This window comes from Callorhinus ursinus, unplaced genomic scaffold, assembly GCF_003265705.2.
Source record: "Callorhinus ursinus isolate GAN/ISIS: 27379988/994484 unplaced genomic scaffold, GSC_fseal_2.0 scaffold13, whole genome shotgun sequence".
Taxonomy (NCBI): Eukaryota; Metazoa; Chordata; class Mammalia; order Carnivora; family Otariidae; genus Callorhinus; species Callorhinus ursinus.
Window position 1 is genome coordinate 33,145,342 of NW_027397075.1, and position 22,853 is coordinate 33,168,194.

A 22,853-nucleotide genomic window follows, 5' to 3' on the forward strand; every position below is an offset into this window, starting at 1 on the left:
AAATAGTTAAACATAAAGTAATCACATGGCCCAGCAATCAATTCCACTCCTAGGTGAATACCAAGAGAAATGAAAACATATATCCACAGAAAAACTTGTACACAAATGCTCATAGCAGGAACATTTATAATAGACAAAAGGTGGAAACAACCAAGTTTCCAACAATGGATGAATGGATAAACAAAATATAGTATATTCATATGATAAAATATTATTTGGCCATGAAAAAGAATGAATACATAGCACTGATACGTGCTACAACATGGAGGAATCTTAAAAACACCATGTTAAGTGAAAGAAGCCAGTCACTAAAGGTCATATAGTATATGATTCTATGTAATGAATATGAATTATATGAAATGTCCAGAGTAGGCAAATTCATACAGACAGCAAGTAGATCCATGGTTTTCACAGGCTCGGGGAGGGGGAAATTGGAAGTGACTATTAACACAGGTGTGGGGTTTGTTCTTAGGTTGAAAAAACATGTTCTCAAAGTAAAGAATAGTGATGCCGTACAAGCTTGTGAATACATTAAGAGCCATTGAATTGTAGACTTTAAAAGGATGAGTTCTATGTTATGTGAATTATGTTGCAATAAAAATATTTATATGACTATCTCATATAAATATCTCAAGGGGGGATATAGGACAAAAAATCAGTGGGCTAATAAATGTTTAGTTTGCAAAATTTATAAAACTCTTTTAGGATTCTGAAATGTACACATCCCATTTTATCACCTCTTATCTCCTTGGTCCAAATGACTTATTGTGCAAATCAGTGGTTCTCAACACTGGCTGCATATTTTAGAATCACCATGGGAGCTTTCAGGAAATATGATGCCTTGGCCTGATCCCATGGCCAATTAAATCAGAGTCTCTGGGGCCCCTTCCCTCAACCCTGGCATCTTATTTTATTAAATATGCCCAGGTGATTTCCATGTATTGTCAAGCCTGAGAAATTAAATAGTAGATCAAGATCTGGGCAGCACCAGGACATATTATGAGGTGATTATTTAGCTAAGTATTTTCCCCCCTCTAGTCAGGTTTATTGAGATATAATTTGTACACATTAAAATTTACCCCATTAAAGCACACAGTTCAGTGAATTTTGACAAATGTATAAGGTCCTATGACAACTATCACAATCCAGAAAAAGAACATTTCCATTACTCCTGCGATGCCTTCATGTCCTTTTGTAATGAATCCCTTCCCCCGTGTATTAAAATGCACATATTAGAATACTATACAACACTAAAAAGCATATCCTTTAAAGAATTTATAAGAAAATGGAGAAAAAAATTCTATGTAAAGTTAAGAGCAAAGAGCAGAAGAAAAATCTCTGTGTAATATGATCCTAATTGTTTAATCTTTTTTTAAAAATACATGTGCACAGATACACACATCTCTCCATATATGTATACACTTGTAGAAAAAAATCAGTGGTTATCTCTGGTTGTGAGAATTCCAGGAAACGTTAATTTTCTTCTTTACATTTTTCTGCATGTTGCAGTTAGTCTACAATAATAAGTGGCTTTTAAAATAAGAATATTAATGATTATCTATAAAACCATGATCTATGGGTAGGTGATGAATGAAGAGCCTCCTAAAAACCGAACTGAGGCTTTCTACTAGGTTCTAGGTCCCTTGCAGAAAAATCCGGAGTTCTGATCCCACATAGACTTCAGATTACTGGCTCATAGCAACTCTTACCACCCAAAGAGATTAATAAGAAGATATTGGCTTCTACTGAGATGGATATCAAAAAATACTGACCCAAGAGAATAAAATATTGATGGAAGAAGAATCAAGGTCTTTCAATGCCTTGAAGGAAATAATAATTTTTCCTTTGGTGAAAGCCTTTTGCTGAATGCCGTGTTCTGTTGTCTATTTTTGCAGGTACTTGCACATTTAAAGTCAAATATGGCACATCCTTGCAAGTGCTAACAAAGAATCTACCACAGAATCTACCATAAGAGAAAGATGACCTTATGGGTACAAACTGTATATAGTTTATAGCAGAGTGAGTGAGCGAGCTGAAATGATGGTGGCAGTGGAGTTCTGCTCAGGTTTGGTTTCAGTTCCTTTAGATTCAGCAGAATCCTAACTAAAAATACTAAGACATATCTTCCAACCAGCTCAAACAGACCCAAACCAGCTGAGGCCAGCTCCAGATCTTCAAACGAGACACAACTGATTCAAGCTCCCTCAGAGCCAGTGCATTGGGTTTTGGGTGACTTCTTAGGATGAATAAAATTGGAGATGACGGGAGTTGGAATGCTTTTTCCTACATTTTTCTCAAATAAAAGAAGATGATATAATAACATGTTGGTTGAACCATCATTTGAACCAGCAACTTTGTTTTTTTCCAGGTTGTTCTGGAATGGGTTACAGTATTTGGACAAAATAATGAGTTGAAATAAGCTTCAAGTTAAATTGTTCCCCTAGTTTGGAAATAGGTTCTGTATCATTTTTCCATTGTTGCATAGCAAACCTCTCCAAAATATGGTGACTTAAAAAAATTAGTTATTTGCTCATAATTTTTGTGGGTTGGTCATTTGGATTAGACTGTGCTGGGATATCTCACATAATATTGACTACACTTATTCGTATGTCTGGGGCCTCAGCTAGGATGGCCAGGTCTCTCACCTTGTGCTCTTTTATCCTCCAGAAGCCACTTGTATTCCAAGAGGGTGATAGCAGAAACTGTAAGGCCACTTGAGACCCAAACTCAGAATCATAATGTCACTTAGCCACATTCTATTGGGCAAAGGAAATCACAAAGGGAGGCCAGGTTCAAGTAGTGGGGAAATAGACTCAACCTCTCGTGTGGAAGAGCTGCAAAGCATCTGTGGCTATTTTAAGTCTACCATGAACTCCCAACCTAAAGGCAACAAACACAGAGGAGTCAATAGAACTGAAAGCTTCGTAAACTGATTTCCCAATCTCCAAGCCATAGCCTGTGTGAGCTGTGACTATTTCCTGGTAGGAATTCCCTACATATCCCTTTCTACGTTCTCAACAGAATGTCAATAAATTACTTGGCTACTAAGACATTAACCGAGCAATGTTGACTTCCTTAGATTTTTTTAGCTCTTAGAAATAAAACCCTGACTCAGGAAAGTTCTGAAGTAAAACTCAGGGGGTGGTCAATTCATCAGCTTAGCAGTGTCATAAAAAACTCCAGATTCCTTCCATCTTTCCATCCTGCCATCCTTGATAGGTTTCATCTTTGACTAGTATTCCTTATGTTTGGTTCCAAAGTGTCTGACACAGTTTTAGCCCTTGTATAAAGATGTGACAATGTCTGTCTCTTCTTTGGGTCATTTATTTATCTTTTGAGTGAAGGAAACTTTCTTTGAAGCCTTGCCAGCAGGCTTTCCCTACATCTTACTGACACCAAATGAATTGCATGATCTTGTCTGAATCAGTCAGTGGCAGTGGGATTACCTGGGTTGGCTTAGATCAGTCAGAACCCACCTCATGGAGCAGGGAATGGGCCCAGACTTCCCTGAAGCCTAAGATCATATCTAAATAAAATTAGGGTTCTCTTGGGAAAAAGGAAGGATGAGGCTGTTGGGAGGCAGATAGAACAGTACCTGATAGCACAGGGTAAACCTGATATGTTTGGGGAATTTGCTTTGTTCTTGGGCATTTTGAGGAATAAATCTGTCATGATGGAATTTCAGGTAATGTATTATGTACTTTGCAATACTATAGGTGGTGAGGGGAAAAAAAGAAAACAAAGTCCTCATTCTCCAGAAGTTCATACTGAACTCTGCGTGAGGATGCCTGGGTGGCACAGTTGGTTGAGCCACCGACTCTTGGTTTTGGCTTGGGTCGTGATCCCAGGGTCATGAGATTGAGCCTGGTGTTGGGCTCTGCACTCAGTGGGGAATCTGCTGCAGATTCTCTCTCCTTTCCCTCTGCCCCTCCCACTTGTGCTCTCTCTCTCTCAAATCAATAAATAAATCTTAAAAAATAATGGAGCCTCTGTGTGGATACATAGAAAAGCCAACCAGCACCACTGGTCTTGAAATGAGGGGTACAGGGAAGACATTCTGCAACTCAGGTGCCAAGTGAAGTCACCTTTCTTAGGGAGTTAAACACAATCAGGTCCAACCTCCAACTTGTGGAAAATCCAAAGCACCTCTGTTCCCATCACCAATTTCTGTGAATTCTGTCCTGGACAGGGTACAGGGGTTTATGGCCTATGGACATGTCTGGCTCTGGATTCTTGCTTCCTCTGAACTCCGTTGCATGGTGTCTTAATCTTCTGGCTGTTTCCTTTTGTGCAGCACTGACCCAGATGTGTGACCTAATCCTTTCCTTTGGTTTTTCTTCTCACCTTTCAAACTAGTCAAAAAAACATCTGTGTGTGTGGAAGACTCAACCTGAGACTGAGTCTTGGGGGCCATGAAGGAGGGTTGATATAAGCAAAGCAAACACTTTAATATTGCATAGACATTCTTGTTCTTAAAAGTAATTCATCTTCTAAGGATTATCTCACTGGTCCCAGTCTTCCCTAGGCCCCAGCCTCTGCCCTCATGCCTCACTACCTCCATAATCTTTTCTGTTTCCCTGTGCCAATACCTATTCATCCCATGAAGGGCAGTTTGGCCTTTATTGGTTTGTTTCCTAGTTTCACTGTAAGCCTGACCTTAGGATCCCAAGTATTTTCCTACATGAAGAGAGTTACCTCCCTAAGAGAAACTCTGGGGCCACCTGTTAGAAAAGTAAAGATTTCACCTTGGTTCAGGCGATTATAGTAGGGAAATCAGAGAAGACTCATGGAGTGGAAGTGATCTTGGCCTCAAGAAGAGGGGGCACAGGTGAGAGGAGCATCATGTGTACCAGGATCAGGGAAGGCTGAGTGGTTGAAGCTGACCATTTGTATTTGCAAACGGTGGGAGATGAGTTTGGAATTGAGGATGTGATGTGGCCATTACAGAGAGCTTCAGAAGCTTGGCTCTGTAGGTAATGAGAGCTTCTGAAAGATTCGGGCACATGAGTGACATGAGAACTCATGGTTCAAAGAGAGCATTTACCAGTGGTGTTTGGATGGGCTCTGTGGCAGAAGTCAAGCTGTCCATCAGTGTCTATTCTCCCTTTTTAAACTAACACTGCTTCTGAGCTCTCATTGGACACATGACCACTTATCTGAAGATATGCCAGGCTCTCTGGCAGCTCTGTGTGATCATGTGACCAAATTATACCCAAAGGGATGCTATGGAAAAAATGTGTGCCGCTCCAGGCTGTGCTCTTATCCAAAAATGTACATCATTCTCCATTAGAAGGAAACAGGGCTTTTTGGAAAAATAACTGATTCTAAGTTTGGGGCAGAAGAAGTGCAAGGTGAGCCTGACCATTTTGCTATCCAGAAAGTAAGGAAATGCTCTAAGAGTGGCAGGGTATGTTAAAAGGACACAGGAATCAGCTGAAAAGGCTCTCCCTGGTCAAATCTGGAATAATTTGAGCAACAAAATAAATAATGAGAGTAAAGGAAATATAACGCATAGAATAAAAAGAATACATGAATCAGTTTGGATATAGATAAATAAAATAATAAAGTGGGAGGAGGGGAAGGAAAATCTCTGTAGTAGTATTCCATCTATCAACACGGAAGGAGTGATGGAATTAGAAAAATCACCATTTGACAGCCACTATTGTAGTAAGTGTTTTAGGCAAGATTCAACAATGGGTGCTTAACTAGCGGGTGAAAGTAGAAAACCAAGCAGGATATATACATGGTCTCAAAACATCTTCCCACAAGACACCTATCAATTACAAAGGGGACACCTATTTCAGTGGAGAAACCTGGCAGACCCCACCTTAACCAAATGATCCAAGGTCATATCACCAACATTGGGGCAGTTGGATATTAAGTGCCTCCTGATAAGATATGATGAGGACACACCACTTCTGCTGTATTCCTGCCCAGAATGCATAACCTAAATCTAGTTGTGTAGAAGCATCAGACAAACCCAAACTGAGGATGTTCTGCAAAATAACTGACCTTCATTCTTCAAAAATGTCAGGATCATGAAAGACAAAGAGTGATGAAGTGTCCCAGGTTTAAAGAGACTCAAAAGTCAGGACAATTAGATGCAATGAGTTATACTGGACTGGATCCTGGATCAAGAAAACAATTTTTATTTTGCTATAAATGACATTAGAGAAATAAATGATGGACTTTGAATACAGTCCACAAATTAGACAGTAGTGTTATACCATGTTAATTTCCTTACTTTGATCATTGTATTGAGCTTATATAAGAATACATCCCAGTTTGGGGGAAATATGGAAGTTAGGGGAGACAAAGTGGTAAGGGGGTAAAGAGGTACATCATGTCTTTGACTCTCAAATGTTTTAGAAAAAAAAATTTATAGGAAGAATGAGTGATTAAGCCAATATGGTTAAATGTTAACATTTGGAAAATGTGGGTGAAAGTTTATTGTAGATTCTTTGTAATATTTTTGCAATTTTTTAGCAAGTCTGAAACAATGATAGAATAAAAAGGTTTTGTTTTTGTTTTAAGCACTGTGGATGGTGGTGCTGCCCTACCAGCCCCAGGTGGCCTCTGTTATGTGAGAGGGAAATCATCTTCCATCTTGTTGAGCTATTTGCATTGGGTGGGAGAGCTCTTTGTTATAGCTACTCATCCTGCATCTAACTCATACAAACTAGAGGAGGGAAAGGCTGGAGGAAGGTGGCCTCTTAGGAGCCTGTTGCATTGGTTTAGTTATTCCTATTTAAGGCATGGAAGATGGGGTAATGGAGAGAGTTGGTGAAGATCACTCATTTGAGGAGAATTAACAAAAGGAAATTAAGAGACTAGGAGAGCAACGTGAGCAGACTGCAGGGTCTTAGGAGCCTCTAGGGGATACTTTGTTATTTAAGAAGCAGAGAAAAAATATCCAGGGGAGAAGAGAAATGTTTGGGGGCAAGGGGATTTTCTGGTGACCCCTAACTCACACCACAATGAATATACCACCTCTGTGTATTGCTGGTCTCGATTCCAAGGGCAGAGAGTAGGGCTACTTATGGTTTTGAGTAAAGGAGTTCAGAGAACTCTGAACCCATCTAGATTGAGGTGGGGATTATCAAAGACTACTTAGTGAGGTATGAAAGAAGAATCTTTAAAATGATAATAACGACAACAACAATAACAACTAACATTTATTGAGTCCTCATTTTGTCCCTGGGATTTACTCAAAATTCTCTACACATATTCATTCCTTTAATTCTCACCATAACCGTATTATTCTTTGAGAGATGAGTAAACCCAGGCAAGGAGAGATTAAGTAAAAGATCACTTGCAAGTAGCAGACACAAACTTCAGATATAGGCAACCTGACTCTGGACACACCCTCACACTTCTGGGGCAACTCCTCCATCCCCTGTCTCTCCTGTTCTCCTTCTTTCCTTCCAGCAACATTCAATGCCAATACAGGAAAGCTGAAACATATCAGCTCCTTCCACTGTGTTGTAGATCTGCATTCTAGAACCTTCTTCAGGCCATGCAGAAGTGGGGTAGAGGGTAGAAAGGACAGTGAGTGTCAGCCATGACCCATTGGAATAGCTCTGGTTCACAGAAAGAATTAAGATCTGTCCATCTGATGGCAGAAGAGGAAGGGGCGGCAGGAAAGGACCACCACTTTGCCTTCCTGGTGATGGAGCTCTTCTGTGGCTGGTGTGGGGGAGGCTTCTGGAAAGGGGTGGGCCAGAGCTGGCAGTGGAGTTGAATGCCCTGGACCTACTGTTCTTGCTCCTGGAGTACTCAGAGCCCTGCCATTCAGAGCTGTGAATTGATGGAAGGAGGAGATAGGAGGTTGCAAGAGGTTCCGTCCCTGAGGGTCTCTGCTCATTTCTTTCGGTGCCAAAGGTCTTCTCCTATTTAAAAAATGGTAGGCAATTAAGCCCCAGGGTGCTTTAGACAGAAAAAAAGAGAAAGAGACTTTATAAAATCTCCTTCAAACCCAAAGACCCAGCTCCTGGCCAGGAGACATGCAAACTCTTTTAATAACCGTATTCTGGATCCACTTAAATGGAAACAGTCTCCAGTATTTTTAGCTGCTGCGTAATGGATGTAAAAAAGAAGGGGGAAATGTGTACGGTTTTTCTTCCCTAGTTAGAATAAGAAGGAATTGCTCATTATCTCTTAACTGAGTCTCTGCCGGGGAGTGGGGGGGGGAGGGAAACACCCAAGAGTCTCCATTGGCTCTTCCTCTGGCCTGGACTGGATTTAAACCCAGGGAGGGAAGCTGAGGAGGGGAGAGAAGGCTGGACAGAGCAGCACCGCGTTCTGCAGCCCAAGGGGCCCAGTTCCTGGGTGACAGAAGTGTTGGAAGCGGTGCCCAGCAGCCTCTGAGGTAAGAGCACCAGTCCTGAAGGCTTTACCTGCGACAGGGAGGAAGGTGGCCAGGTGGGAATAAGCTCCTGAGCCTGAAAATCCAGGCAGTGTAACCGGTGTCCTATCACCTCCAGCAGGAGGGAAAACCTAATTAGGAAATATTTCCCAGGACCCAGGTAACATGTCCTTAGCTAGCAATATCCTCGACACTCCGACGGGACTGAGTGCAATCATCTTCTTACCTGGCCACACTCAGTCTGTGTTGTAGGAAATTTCTGCCTGGAGTAAAACCAGATTTTTACATATGATGTTTCCTTTAAGTTTGGCATGTCCTTCTCAGTGCTATTTCTTTGTTGGCTTTTAAAAATTATTATTACAATGTCAAAGTCCTCCTTTTTTTTTTTTGGTAATTTTTCTTACATCTCACTTTAAAAAAAAATCCTAAAATGAAACTTTGATTTTAGATGTGATCAGGAAACTGTTCTAACTTTCCCCTTTTCTGGATTTTGCATATGCCAAGTCAGATGATGTTTGCAAATGCCCTTAAAGAGCTTTGAAGTTTTTTCAAACACTTAATTTCATAGGTTTTGTCTTTTATTTGTAAGAGAACAACTTCTTTCCCCCAAACTCCTAGCCACGACCCTTGTAATGCCTCAAGAACACCCACTGGGAAACATTTCAAGAAACGATGCTGTAGACTAGCTCTTGGGCATCTTTTTATTTACTTATCTATTTATTTTTTGGTCGGGAGAGGGCTGAGGGAATGGAGAGAGAAAGAATGAGTGAGAATAGTCACCTAAAAACACGAAACTGGTGTTGCAAATCCTAGTGTGAAAATAACAAACTAGGTTAGCCGCAGTGCCTAATGTCCATGGGCTCTTTGAGGAGCCATAGTATCACCGCTGTGATATCAGAGTATCACAGCAGGTGACACCGCTCAGCCAGGACTACAGACTGATGACCGCTGAGCACAGGATCTGCATGGGAAGAATCAGTGTTTTTTGGCATTTAAGTGTGTGTTGGAGACTCAGAGTCAAGGTGATGATGCTGGGCAGACTCTGGAGGGAATAGAAAGTATTAACATCAGTTACCACTTTTCCCAGGGGAGGAGGGAACTCCCCTTCTCCCCCAAACCAGACATTCTTTCATGCAACTTTGAGTCCTGCTATGTCCCCAAGTTTGTGGCTATAGCCGAGTCTTTAAGGAGGGAAAATTGGGCAGGATGACTTCAGATCATCTTGTGGCTTCTGGTTTCTATTCCAGCACTGTTTTGTGGTTTGAAATGTAGGGTAGACTGAGAAGATGCCTGTAGAAATCATGCCAGTGGAAACTCTTGTCCATCCACTGCTCATTCCAGAGCCTTGGCTCCTGTAGGGTCTGGATACAGACATGAGATCGTGGTTTAGGTTCTGGAGCAGCATCTGGAGCCACCAGTCTCTGAACTGATGACTCTAAGATGTGAAGCCTGGCCCCTGAATGGGTAGGGGCTTTGTAGGGTTTCACCACAGTAGACTCATTGCTAATGTCAACCAGCCACCATCTGAATATGTACTGTTGGTCTCAAGGAGAGACCCAGAGAGTGCAGATGGGACCCAGACTCTTTGGAAGAAGGCTGGAACTTTAAAATTATTTCAATATGTGGAAAACCACACATTAAACTAAGGAAAGGAAATGCAACATTTTCATCATATGCCTCTCTTCATTATCATTCAGCTGAAACAGAGGTTGTCATCAGAAGCCCCCCACACCTGTGTGTCTAAAGTGATGCTTTAAAGTCATTCTGGAGATTGGGTATGTGGTTGGATGTGGGGAAGGGGGAAGGCAGGTCCTGAATTTATGCCCTGTGCCCGTTTTATCTTCTCACTGTGCATGAGCCCATGTATTCCCATGAAAGCAAAAGGAAGGGCTTTTTGTGAGAAGGGGTTTCATTCCCATGGTGTAAATGGACATCTTTGCCTGATGCTCAGGAAAAGCTTTAAAAGAGCTTAGCACAGAGCCTGACACATCATAAGAGCTGAGAAAATGGGAACTACCATTGTCATCGCCCATTTGAGCCCCCATTAGGTAAATCAATATTTGGTTGATGGAACAAAACAGCCACACCAGCTTGTGACCACCCATGAAAAGGTGAATGAGTGCTGAGGCTGGACCAGAGACACCATTGTGTTAGCTTTTCTAGCTTGTGCTGCTTGGGCGGATGTAGTAGAAAGAGCTCTTCAGGAAAAGAGGTCTTGCATGGCAGTGTGAGTCATCTATAAGTACTTCTTGGGTACTCACTGGGTGTGGTCCACTAGACCTAGAAAAAGAGGGACTGAATGATGCCTGAGATGTCCCTGTATTAAGTCTTATCACACGAAGCCAATTTTTCATTCTCACCTACCCTTGGTGTCTCATATCCTGTATGGTATACCTGTGTGGAGGGTTCAGTGTCACAGGGACCAGAAATAAAAATCTTCCTGTGTATTTGGTTTGTCTGGAGTGTGACCTAGCTGAAAGACGACTGGTTTGTGCATCTCCCATGCTTGCATTACTACAAGAGAAAAAGATCCAGAGGCAAAATCAGCAGGCTGAGGTGTCCAACCCAGGAAGAGTTGAGCCAGGCACCCAAGAACTTGCTCTCCTGGACCAAGTACTTGGGTCAGAAGACCTTGGGGTCACCCAGGGCCTGTGTTGTAGATCACTGGCAGAATATGCCCAAGAGAGTTTGGGGAAGGAGTGACAAGTTTGCCAGGTGACATTTGTGACATCAGTGCATCCCTAGCCACCATCTGCCCCACTTTCCTTCATAGCTCAATGACGTCCACCCTGTCATTTGGGGGCAGAATATTAAAAAATATCTTTTTAACTCTACTGGAAATGGATGATACATTTTTTCTAAAACCCAAAGCAGTGCTCTCATTTGCTTGTGGTTAATTGTAAAGGCAGGATGAGGTAATGAGGGAACCAAAGAAAGCCCTGAATTTAAGTAGAAAGATCTGTAATGGTGGCTAGAAATTGGCTGCCACTCTTCGTTGTAAGTGGTGTTTTTTATTTCTGACCAGGGTGTGTGTCCTCCTTTGGGGAAAATGAGGTGACGTGGAGACCATCTGCTCTAGGATAGGAGAGGACTATCTGGGACTCAGGGTCCACCCTTCTTCCCTGGCCCAGCCTTGGTTGACATCTGCCCCTCCAGACAGAAGTCTTGGTCTACTTTGTGTCTCTTGGGAAGGCACTTCTCCATATCTCATGAGAAGCGAGCAGGATTTAACCTCCTTGTTGGGGGAAAACTAATTATCTTTCTAGGAGATCATCCTTGGCACTGCTCAGAGGAAGTACAGGCATAAGATTTAGTTACAGAGCAATTCAGATTGAATTGAGCACCCAGTAAGCCTTGAGTTTATTTTATTTTCAGAAGAACCCCTCTCTTAAATATGATAGGCAAGAGGACACTGGTTTCTTGTTCACATGTAGTAATCTCACTGGCTTTTTTTATCTGGGGCAGTACCTATAGCAGAGAGATAAGAACACAGAAAGGGAGAATGGACAGACCTGGCATTTGGTCTCAGCTCTGTTGCTTATTAACTGTGTGCCCTTGGGCAAGCTCCTTAACCTCTCTGAACACCTGTAACAACGAATGATATCGATGGACTCCCAGGATTGTGAGGACTAAGGGAGAATACCATTTATAAAGTGCCTGACACAGTCCCCATCATCAGATAAACACACGCGCGAAAATCCTAGGTGCTATTATTAATGCCCCAAATATTACCTTGGCCAGGATTGTGCTATGAGACTGGAGACACAGAGGGGATCCACATATTCACGGCCGCTGCCATGCCTGAGATGACAGGGATGTCTGGGTGAGGAACCCGCCTATAGATTCTGGGGCCCTCAGTGTGTGGCTGGAAATTGAAGCCACAGGGGTGGATATGGCCATCAAGAGAGAATGAATAGAGCACCGATGTAGAGCCCTGTGACATCAGTGTGTCTCTCAGGGCAGAACCAGGGGGACCAGCCATCCAGCTGAGGATCAGCAGCACACACCTCAAAGAGCCTTTCTTGAAAAGGCCATGCCAGGCAGCCTTTGTCCTGAGTCTTTTTTTTTTTTTTTTTAAAGATTTATTTATTTATTTGAGAGAGCAAGAATGAGAGAGAGAGAGCACATGAGAGGGGAGAGGGTCAGAGGGAGAAGCAGGCTCCTTGCTGAGCAGGGAGCCTGATGCGGGACTCGATCCGGGGACTCCGGGATCATGACCTGAGCCGAAGGCAGTCGCTTAACCAACTGAGCCACCCAGGCGCCCTGTCCTGAGTCTTAATATGCCTCTGCCCCCCACCTCCCCACAACTCCTTCTTGCAGTCAGAATTAGACAAGATCGGAGTCAATGAGACTGCTTCTGGGGGACACCTGGTTTCCTGTGGCTTCCCACAGGCACATTCCACGCCAGTAAATACCCTTTGTCTCAAACATTCCTACAGCATTTACTAAGTGATTCCTCAAGAGAAAAATCATGCCCGCTTGGAAAGTTATCCTGCATTTTCCTGGGTGACATTTATTGTCCTGTCTGCCCTCTCTGTGACGGAGCTCTGTCTGTGGTCAGACGGCTGTGCGTCCCAGCGGCATTGCTGAGGTCATCCCTTCCCTATGCTCTTCCACCAGGCACGTCTCTCCTGCCACGTGTTGAAAGGAAAGCCAGCAGGCTTCTCCTCTCGCTCATTACACTTGACAGAAGTGCTAGGTTGAGGATGCCTCCCTCCCATCTTCTCTCGAACAATCACCCTGCCCAAGGAAATCTGAGCTCAACTCGGGGAATCCACGAGGCTGCAATTAGCGAGGACATCTTGTTACTAGCGACAGGCGGCAGAAGGACGGGCGACACCGAGGGCTCCTACGAGGGCTTCTGGGGTTTCTTATATTCCAGGCTTCCAAAAACAAACACAGTGAGACTGGGCTTCGCACAGCCTTCCTGCGGTTTATGGCAGGAGTCTGTGGCTGTTTTGCATTCGTGCAGAACTTCTTCAAAAAGCCATCTGTACTCCATTTGCGTCTCAGAAGAGAGGGAGCCATAGGGTGGGGGCGGGGTTTGGATGGCAGGAGTGGGCAGAGAAGTCCCAACCCACTTTCCTAGCTCTACTGTTGCCTGGGAAGGGGATTTGGGACAGTGAAAACTCCATACAAAGAGGTTGCCTTTGAGATCAGTGTGTGTGGCTGTTGGGGGTGACAGAAGTGCTGGGGTGGGGGGAGGTTAAGGGCTCAGTTAGTGGACACTGTGCAGACTGAGTCTGCAGCTTTGTACTTTTGCTGCATAACCAAGGACATATTGCTTGATGCCCCTGAGTCTCAGTTCCTGCTTTGGGGAAGGAACAGAGCTATGTGTGACTGTGTTATCATGGGGTTGAACTTCTGAGGACAACAGTTGTGAAATATCACTATTTTTACCCTATACCTGTGTTCCAATTCGCTCTACTGGCCCTCCTCAATCTCCCTCCGCTCGCTACCCCCCACTCCTCTGACAAAAATCCCAAGCAGATTCTAGAGCTTCCTGGTCAGTTTTAGTATTGGAAGAGAACCCTTCTGTGAAGGGCAGGTCTATCCCAATAGGAGAGCCTCAGTCTTCTATTCCGGCCCCATGTTTTCTTCCCACCCAGCTCAGGCCTGATCTGGGATCAGGGATCTGCAGGTGAGCTGGAGGGCAGGGGCCCTAGTGGGCCTGGTGCCTTCCTTCCCTCATTGCCTCCCTCAACTTGCCTGGCTGCTTCTGGCTTCCCCAGGTTGTTGACTGAGGCAGGTAGGGGAGTCAGAAGGGAAGGGAAAAGGGATTTTTATCTAATTAGAGCTATTATAGTTCCTTCTAGTTATCGGATGCCCTTGTTTCATTAGCTGCTCCCATTGCTGGCTCCACCCGCCCCCTCTTGTGGGAATCTGTTGTGGGTTTTTCAGACGGTCTGCTTTCTACCCCCTGGGGACTTCCTCCCATGGGTTGTCCACTGGGGAAGCACACTCCTGCTGAGCCACGGGGCTGCACTTCAACTCTGGCCCCCAGCTGCCTTATATATGAGGCATTGACCTCATATGGCAGGACTTCCATATTCTTGTCTCTCCAAACTCTGGGGTGCACAATGCCCTCCCTCCAATCTCTGCTATGCAGGCTGTTCCAGGCAAACTCCCACCTCTGAATTCCTCTGGGCAAGAGGCAGGTACTGGTCTCTTTGCCCTCCACCTTCTATTCAAACCAACCTGCTCCCAGAAAAGCTTCAGTAAAGCATCTCTCTTTAGAATGTGTGGGCCCTTATTACCCACTGTCCAAATCCCATGATAAGAAATGGCTCACTGACCATTCCATTATATCTGCAAGATGTTGAGTCCAGTTCCTGGGACATAGTAAGTGCTCAGAAAAGGTGAGATATAATTTTTTTTTAAAAAAAGATTGATTTATTGATCTATTGTGGGTGAACGGTGGGGAGCGGCAGAGGGGGAGGGAGAAGGAAAGAACCTCGAGCCAACTCCACACTGAGTGTGGAGGCTGACCTGGGGCTCCTTCTCATGACTCTGAGATCATGACCTGAACCAAAATTAAGACTCAGCTGCTTAACAGACTGAGCCACCCAGGCGCCCCAGTTATTATCATCAATAATGCATGCTTTGGATTATAGGAAGAACTAAGAAGGAGTGAGTGGGGCAAAGGGGTAATCTGAAGAATTCTCCTTGGGTGCTGCATGGTTTAGTTCAGAGTGGTAGCGCATCCCTTGGGTAAAACACCCAGGGTGTCTGCCCAAAGGAGGGAATTACATAGGGAAGGTATATATACTATGCTCCTGTGTTATTTGTGTCAGAAGGTCATATGGATGCAGAGCCAGCACAGGCTTGCAATCAGTCGGACCTAGTTTTAAATCCCGACTGTGCCACTTACTAGTTGGACAGTCCCTGGTAAGTGACTTTGCCTTGCACATCTGGTTGCTCACCCAGGATAAGCAAAGTAGCACTAATCTCACTTGGCAGCGGTGAAGATTAATTATGAGGGTTAACGCCCCTGGGCAATGCCTGGCACAAAGCAGCAACTTGATAAATAACAGGTAATATTATAATAATGCTATTATTGTTATCTTTAATGATAATTCTGCCAGGGGCCTTCATCCTCTACTTCTTCATACTAAATAAACCATGACTCTTAGAAATCAAAGATTTTACAAAATATTAAAACTGGGTTTAATGATGCTTTCTTCCTTTTCATGACCAACAGAGTTATCTGCTCGGGTCCACTCCTTTTGATGGTGTTCTGCTGACTCTGACTACCAAGTTGGAAAAGAGGCAGCATCATATGAGGGCCTGTGGAGGCTTTTAGGATGTTGGCAACATTCTAGTTCTGAAGCTGGGTGGTGGTTCCATGGCGGTTGCCTTTATAACAATTCACGAAAATGATACCATTTTTGTCGTGTGCTCTTTTCAGGATAAATATCATCCTTCACAATAAAAAAAATGAGAATGAAAAGGAAGGCATACTCAGTAGTTGATTAAAACCCAAACCTCAAGCATTTAGTGAGCACTTCCTGTGTGCCTGGCATGGTATGAAGTGCTCTCCACATATAATGCGGTGAAATAGGTGTGACCATTCCCACTTGACCAGAGGAGGCTAACGCCAGAATAAGCAGCCTTTGCAAGGCTAGACACCTAGGACCTGACTTGTCTTTCCAGCACATTGTCACTGCCTCTCACAGTGGGGAGGTCTCTATGTGCAGCTGTTCTCTAGGTGGTCTTGATGGGGTAATATTAGGAGTGTGGTATAGATTAGGGGTGGGGGGATGGAAGCCCAGTCACAGTAGGCCTTTCATAGGAGACAATTGTTTTCCTTGTTATTATTAGTCAGGTGAGTATAGAATTAGAGGTGAAGAGGCGGGTCTCCCAGGTACTGAACAGTGTAAGCAAAGACAGGAGGCAGGAATGGGCAATGTGTGAGAAGGAACAAAACATTTGGTTTGGATCCTCAGGACCTATAGGATGAAATATTTCTGCTCATTTCTCAGGCTCCTGTGCGCTCCTAGAATCCATTCAAAAGGCCAGCTTCCATCAGCAAATCCCCATGGCTTGTCTTTTGCATCTTTTCTGGATACAGGTCTCCTACAGAGTCTGCTCCCTGTCTCTCCGAGGATGGGTCTTCAGGGGACATTGTGCTTCCCCCTGGGGCTCCTATTGGGCTCTGTGCTTTTGGTGGCATCAGCCCCAGCCACCCTTGAACCTCACGGCTGCAGCGACAAAGAGCAACAGGTCACTGTCAGCCACACCTACAAGATTGACATGCCCAAGTCCGCCCTGGTCCAGGTGGAGACTGACCCTCAGCCCCTTAGTGATGACAGGGCCTCGCTCCTGGCCCCAGGGGAGGCTGAGGAACAGAACATCATCTTCAGGCACAACATCCGCCTGCAGACGCCACAGAAGGACTGTGAGCTAGCAGGCAGCATTCAAGAGCTCCTGGCCCGGGTGAAGAAGCTGGAGGAGGAGATGGCGGAGGTGAAGGACAAGTGTGATGTCCAGCGCTGCTGCCAAGTTGCTGCTGGTGAGCTTGCCACTTGTTATTCATTCAACAAACCATGAACGGACACCTGCTACGTGCCAGGTGCTCTCTGTGAGTCTGGTGCGCTCCCACCTCACTCTTGGGGTGGGTGGGGGGTCTTGTCCTTGGCACTAGCTCCAGGCAGTATCTGCAAGTCTCGGTAGAGAAGGCCCGGCAACGCTTACCGTGAGTCCGGACTCCTGGGTTTATGCTCCTGGGTGCTCTTTGATCTGTGAATCCAATCTCCATGGGAAGGGAAAGCAGTGGGAAGGAGAGGAAAGATGGTTGGCCTTGGAGCTAGACGAGACTGGGCACAAATGCCCCAGTTTCGTCACTATTTAGTGGTGTTACTCTGGGTAAATTCTTGAAGTTTTCTAAATGGCCCAATGAGGATAATTCTATCAATTTGTCCAGTTCTGAGGACTACAGGCGCTGTACAGAAGTTTCCAGGCCCGTAGTAGATATTTAGCAAAGCGGATCCAAATCATAATGAGGGGTATGCTGGAGGAAGTGCTACCGTTGAGAGCATCTCCTGTACACCAGAGGGACAACTGGGCACCAGGGCCACGGCCATGAATGACACAGCACAGACTGCTGCAAGGAGCCTCCAGGGCAAAAATGTCTAGGAAGGAAAGAGGGTGTTCTGAGAAGCAGTAGCTGGGCTGCTGAGGGCCAGGGGGTTAGAGAGGGGAGCCTGGGGGATCCCTTTTCCCACCCTTCAACCCCATAGTGCGACTGGGCTATTGGGTATCTTCTGCAGGCCCACTTTTCCAGGATCCAGCTTGGGCTCATTTCCCAAGGACCCAGCCTTGCTAAGGTCCAGGCTGCTCCCAGGCAGCCTGGATCTCACCTGCCTGCCCCCCACCCCTACCCACCCTCCGGAGCCCTGCCCTTCAGCATAAGCTGGCACGCTGACCCCAGGCTGGAGCAGTCCAGGCGTCTTCATAGTTAGGTCCTAAATACTTACCTCCATTTAGAACGGAGGGAACCAGAATTCACCTGAGCGCTTGGATGAGAAGGGAAAGGGGAGGGACTTCACGTGGCGTTTGGGGGCGTAAAAGCAGGATACGTTTGTAGCTGTCACAGGTCAGAGTCTGGCCCAGGTTGGAAAGGGCAGACCTCTGTCTTCGTCCTGGGCCCTGCCCTCCTTCGAAGAACGCGCCGTGCGGGGCCCAGGCCGGGCCAGCCGGCTCGCCGGCTCTCACCACCAGCCTGCTTTCCTGTTGCTGGTAGGTGGGAGCCTCCACTGCAGCGGCCACGGGACCTTCTCGCTGGAGACCTGCACCTGCCGTTGCGAGCAGGGCTGGGAGGGCGCGGCGTGCGAGCGGCCCGCCTGCCCCGGGGCGTGCAGTGGCCACGGGCGCTGCGCTGCCGGTCGCTGCGAGTGCGAGCCGCCCTACGAGGGTGCCGACTGCGCCTACCCCGCCTGCCCCGACGACTGCAGCGGGCATGGCGCGTGCGTGCGCGGCGTCTGCCAGTGCCACGAGGACTTCACGTCCGAGGACTGCAGCGAGCGCCGCTGCCCAGGCGACTGCAGCGGCCACGGCTTCTGCGACACGGGCGAGTGTTACTGCGAGGAGGGCTTCAGAGGCCTCGACTGCGCCCAGGGTGAGCCGAGAGGCCCGACTCCCTCCTTTCCCTGCCCCGCCCCGGCGCCATTTAGCCATCAAGACGCCCGGTCCTGCGCGGGGACGCGGCCTCTAGTCCACCTCGGAAGCCCAGGGGGGCTTGTGAAACACAGATTGCTGGGTCAGCCGGAGTTTCTGAGGCAGGGGATCTGGGGTGAGGCCCGAGGATTTGCATTAATAACCAGTTCCAGGTGATCCTGATGCTGCTGGTTTGAGAACCAGTGGTCTGTGATCTGATGGCGCTGTGTGTGTGTGAGTGTGTGTGAGTCGGTGTTAACTCCCAACTATGTAACTTCCCGCGGGGGTGGTGGTGGTGGGGGGGTCCAGAGTGGTGCTCTACACAGGCGCTGTGTGCTCTAACCTGCCGCCAGTGTTAAGGATATAGTAGGTGCTCGGTGACCAGACGTTGGTTATGCATTTCCACCCGTTTCCTCACCCTCTCCTCTCCTCTCCCTGTTCTGCATAGTGGTGGCTCCCCAGGGCCTACAGCTGCTCAAGAGCACGGAGGATTCCCTACTGGTGAGCTGGGAGCCCTCTAGCGAGGTGGACCACTACCTCCTCAGCTACTACCCTCTGGGGCAGGAGCTCTCTGGGAAGCAGATCCAAGTGCCCAAGGAGCAGCACACCTATGACATCGTTGGTTTGCAGCCTGGAACCAAGTACATAGTTACCCTGCGCAACGTGAAGAAAGAGGTTTCCAGCAGCCCACAGCATCTACTTGCTACCACAGGTGAGGAAGCAGTGGGATGCCTCAGGTTTCCCAGGAAAGGCCCCATTTTAAATGTTTTCTTCCATTGTCCCCACAAATACCCTTCTACTACTCAGAACATTGCCCTCATTTGGCAGTTGAAAAACGTAGCTGTTGCAATCCTGGTTTCTGAAGAAAAATCTCAGTTCTTGCTCCTTTTTCTGGGCTCCTGCAACTCAGTAATAGAGCCTGCTGGATTGGGGCTCAAGGAGTCTTCTCCGTCCCTAAGATTAGTAAGGTCTGATTGCCCTGCAGCCACACACAAGCAGCCAAGGAGTATACCTGTATACCCAAGCCCTCACTGAGGCTTTGAGGCCATTCAGCAAGTTGGAGTTGGGATGATGGCTGGAGATTTGCTGAAGCCACCTGTATCAGATTCATCTTAGCAGGAAAGAGAGAGAGTAAACCATATAATTGAAGACAGTTTAGTGAAGAGGCATGGATGGGTAGGATTTGGCTGGTGAAGCACTCTAGGACTAGCATCAGTGGGGAATCCACCCCATTCTGAAGGGGGAGGGATGGAAATTGGTAGTGGGACACAAAAAGAGCTGTAGGAGAGAGTTGCCTGCGGAGGCACTTCTGGGTAGAGATGCAGGTGGTCCACCATGGCCTCACTGGGAGTGAGGGAGGAGATCAGTTGCCTGAACTCTCTATCCTGCCCTCTGATATTCTGGTAACTTACTGGCTGAATGTAACAAGAAGCCAGAGGGCAAGGGGATCTGACTAACACAATTCATACAGGTCATAATCTGAGATACACAGCAGGACAAAAGATGGATCTGGAGGGACAGAGTCTCCAGTGTACCACCAAATGTTACCAAAATGTTTGGAGAGACAAGCCTCACTGCTTACTGTTTAGAAATTCTTGTTTTCTCATGAAAGTTCTTAAAGCAACTTAGATCTTCAAGAGCTTGGGAAAACCTAGTTATTTGAGTGATTCTGATCCTTTCATTCACTCATCTTATTTTACTGAACATCTGCTGTGTACCAGGCACTGTTCTAGATGCTGATAAAAATCAGCTGCCTCCACCCTTCACTAAACTCCTGGGGAGAGATCCAGGGACACCCAGATGGCTGGGCTTTTGGGCACATGGTTGTCTCTGCAGAAAGATCAGGCTGCCTGTCCTATTCAGTGGTGAGGAATAGGCTCATGATGGCTCCATGTTGGAAAGGGCCATGAGGGACCTGTCATCCTGGGAGTATAATTTGTGATTGCCTTTATCAATCCCCTCCAACCATCGACTCCTCAGGACACCGCTGGAGTTGAGCAGGTTGGGTTTATTGACCGCTGGAGTGTGGGACAACACAGGACAGGAGTTGTGGGTGTCTCAGTAAGAGCATTAGGAAGGACTGGGATAGAATTGGGGCTTGTGTTGGGTGATTTGGGGGAAGTTGAAGGCAGCAGGGGTTTGCTTTGGCTTGCATGCTGTCATCAAGGGGAGTTAACTCCATGACTGGTAACTTAGTGAACCTTATCTAGAAAGAGCAGACTAGAGCGAGGCTGAAGCCATCATCAGTGAAGAAGGGTAGTCACTCATATTAGTCAGGGGAGAGAATATTGGGTTGTTTGTGTGGTTTGGACAGTGTTATTGTTTTTGCCTGTATTCAGACATGATTACGGAATGGCCTTGTTTTGTCTTCAGCTATCATGGCCACACAGTGGCCTGCCTGATGTTGATGTTCTGTGAAATTGTTTATGCTCAGTGGGAGCATACCCAAGCCTACCTGTGAGAACCAGGCCAGCTCCCCCTTTTTGTCTGTGGCTGCCTCTGTCTCTAGACAGGCCAGTGCCCAAAGCTTCCCAATGAAGAGCAGAGACAGCTGTTCTGAAAGTCTTAGTAACCCCTCTTGGCTTCTGCGCTAAGGGCTTGGAAAATCTTGCAACTGTAAAGCTTGTCTTTCTGTCTAATCTGATTCATGTTAAACCCATTCTGTTTGCTCCTCAGGGGAGCCTCGGTCCGAGAGACACTTATCCCCATAATAATCTTGAATATTTGCATTAAGTCTCTGCTTTTTCGCTTGTGAGCTGTAGAGGACCCTTCTATGGTCCTTGAGTCACTTTCATTACTGACCTCTTGACCTGTTCCCTCAAGGAATTCCCATCTTTGAAGGAAGAACCTGGAGCCTGGCAGATGGAAGCCAGTAGGTGGGAGGAAATTCTTCAGAGAAAAGCCTCTGTGAGGTTCTCTGTTCATAAGAGAGTGAATCAGAAACATTCAGACCCAAGGGACCTTAAGAATACCAAGTTCACCCCCTGCCTGATGCATAAATTCTCTGTGCCATGTCCTTGACAAGTGGTCAGCCAGCCTAGGGAGCATCTAGGGAGCACCACCAAGGTGGTGAAGGTGGGCATGTGACCAAGGAAGGGGCAAGGCTGAGAGCCTAGGGGCTTCAAACTTTGGGTCAGATGACATCCAGTGGGTATGTCCATTGGATATGGCCCTTGGAACTCACGGTGCTCTCAAAAAACCAGTCCCCTCCCCAGCCACCACCTGAAAGTTCTTCCCTTGGAACCACATCAGCGATCCATTCCTTTGCATGAATCATTATAATTTCATTTTTTTCCAAGTGGTGGGATAAACATTTAGCCATTAATACTTGACTATGAATAAATGGGTACAATAACTTTCCTCTGCAGGTTGGACAGGTTGGGCAGCTGAGGTCACCAGGTCTAAACTGTGGTAGAAGGCACAGGAAAGATACTCAGAAGGACCAAGTTAAAATTCACCTATTTTATAGTTTTCCCTAGGGTTAGTCTTTGTAGGAGAATTTGAGTGGCAAGGAAGGAGCTGTAATTTGGGAGATGGAGGAAGACACTGGTTGTATTATCAGTATTATACTCCAGAAAATTTTAAATGCATTCCCTGCACTTTAGCTTCTCCTCCTGGGATTGAGTCTTTGAGGGCAGGGTTCTGTAGCTTAAGGGTGTGTTTCATTCAGGACAGTCTGACCCCTGGGTCTGGCGGTTTGGATGGCTGGTTGGAGAAGTGTGGTCCAGGGCTTGGCCCATGGCGGCTTGGATAGGGAGGGCAGCATGGCATCCGATGGGATGGGAGAGAGGAGGCTTTCCCAGAAGATAGTCTGTCCTCCATGAATAATATGAGAGCCAACAGTTTATTTGCTACTTTGGTGGTTTTAAGACACCTGTTAAGGATTGTGCCCTGGGCTGAAGCATGCTCTCAATGTGTCAAGGAAGGGCACTGACCTGGTAGCCAACGTTCTGCTCCAGACCTGCCCGAGCTCTGCTCTTCACTGCTTTCTCCTGTCTTCCCTGACCCCTGCCCTAGATCTTGCCGTGCTTGGCACCGCGTGGGTGACGGATGAGACTGAGAACTCACTTGATGTGGAGTGGGAGAACCCCCCGATTGAGGTGGACTACTACAAGCTGCAGTATGGCCCCCTTACAGGGCAGGAGGTGGCTGAGGTCACCGTGCCCAAGAGCAGTGACCCTAAGAGCCGATATGACATCACAGGTAAGAGCCAACACTGGGGATGTGGGATGTTTGCTGTGATGCTGAGGTGGGGACAGTGTGCACAGAGGGTCCTGGGGCCCTAGGAATCACTTTGAACTCTGACCCTGGAAACTCCCAGACAAGAGCCCAA

The 22,853-nt window shown here is 46.5% G+C and overlaps 1 protein-coding gene across 1 annotated transcript in view; it reads left to right on the forward strand.

Moving 5' to 3' along the window:
• Positions 1-16,471: 16,471 nt before the first annotated feature.
• Positions 16,472-22,853, forward strand: part of TNN (tenascin N) — a 51,197-nt gene continuing 44,815 nt past the window's right edge. The window contains exons 1-4 of the mRNA XM_025877472.2: positions 16,472-16,877; positions 18,108-18,482; positions 18,969-19,232; positions 22,538-22,723. Of these exons, the coding sequence (XP_025733257.1) occupies positions 16,472-16,877; positions 18,108-18,482; positions 18,969-19,232; positions 22,538-22,723 (1,231 nt within the window). The remainder of the gene's footprint in view (positions 16,878-18,107; positions 18,483-18,968; positions 19,233-22,537; positions 22,724-22,853) is intronic.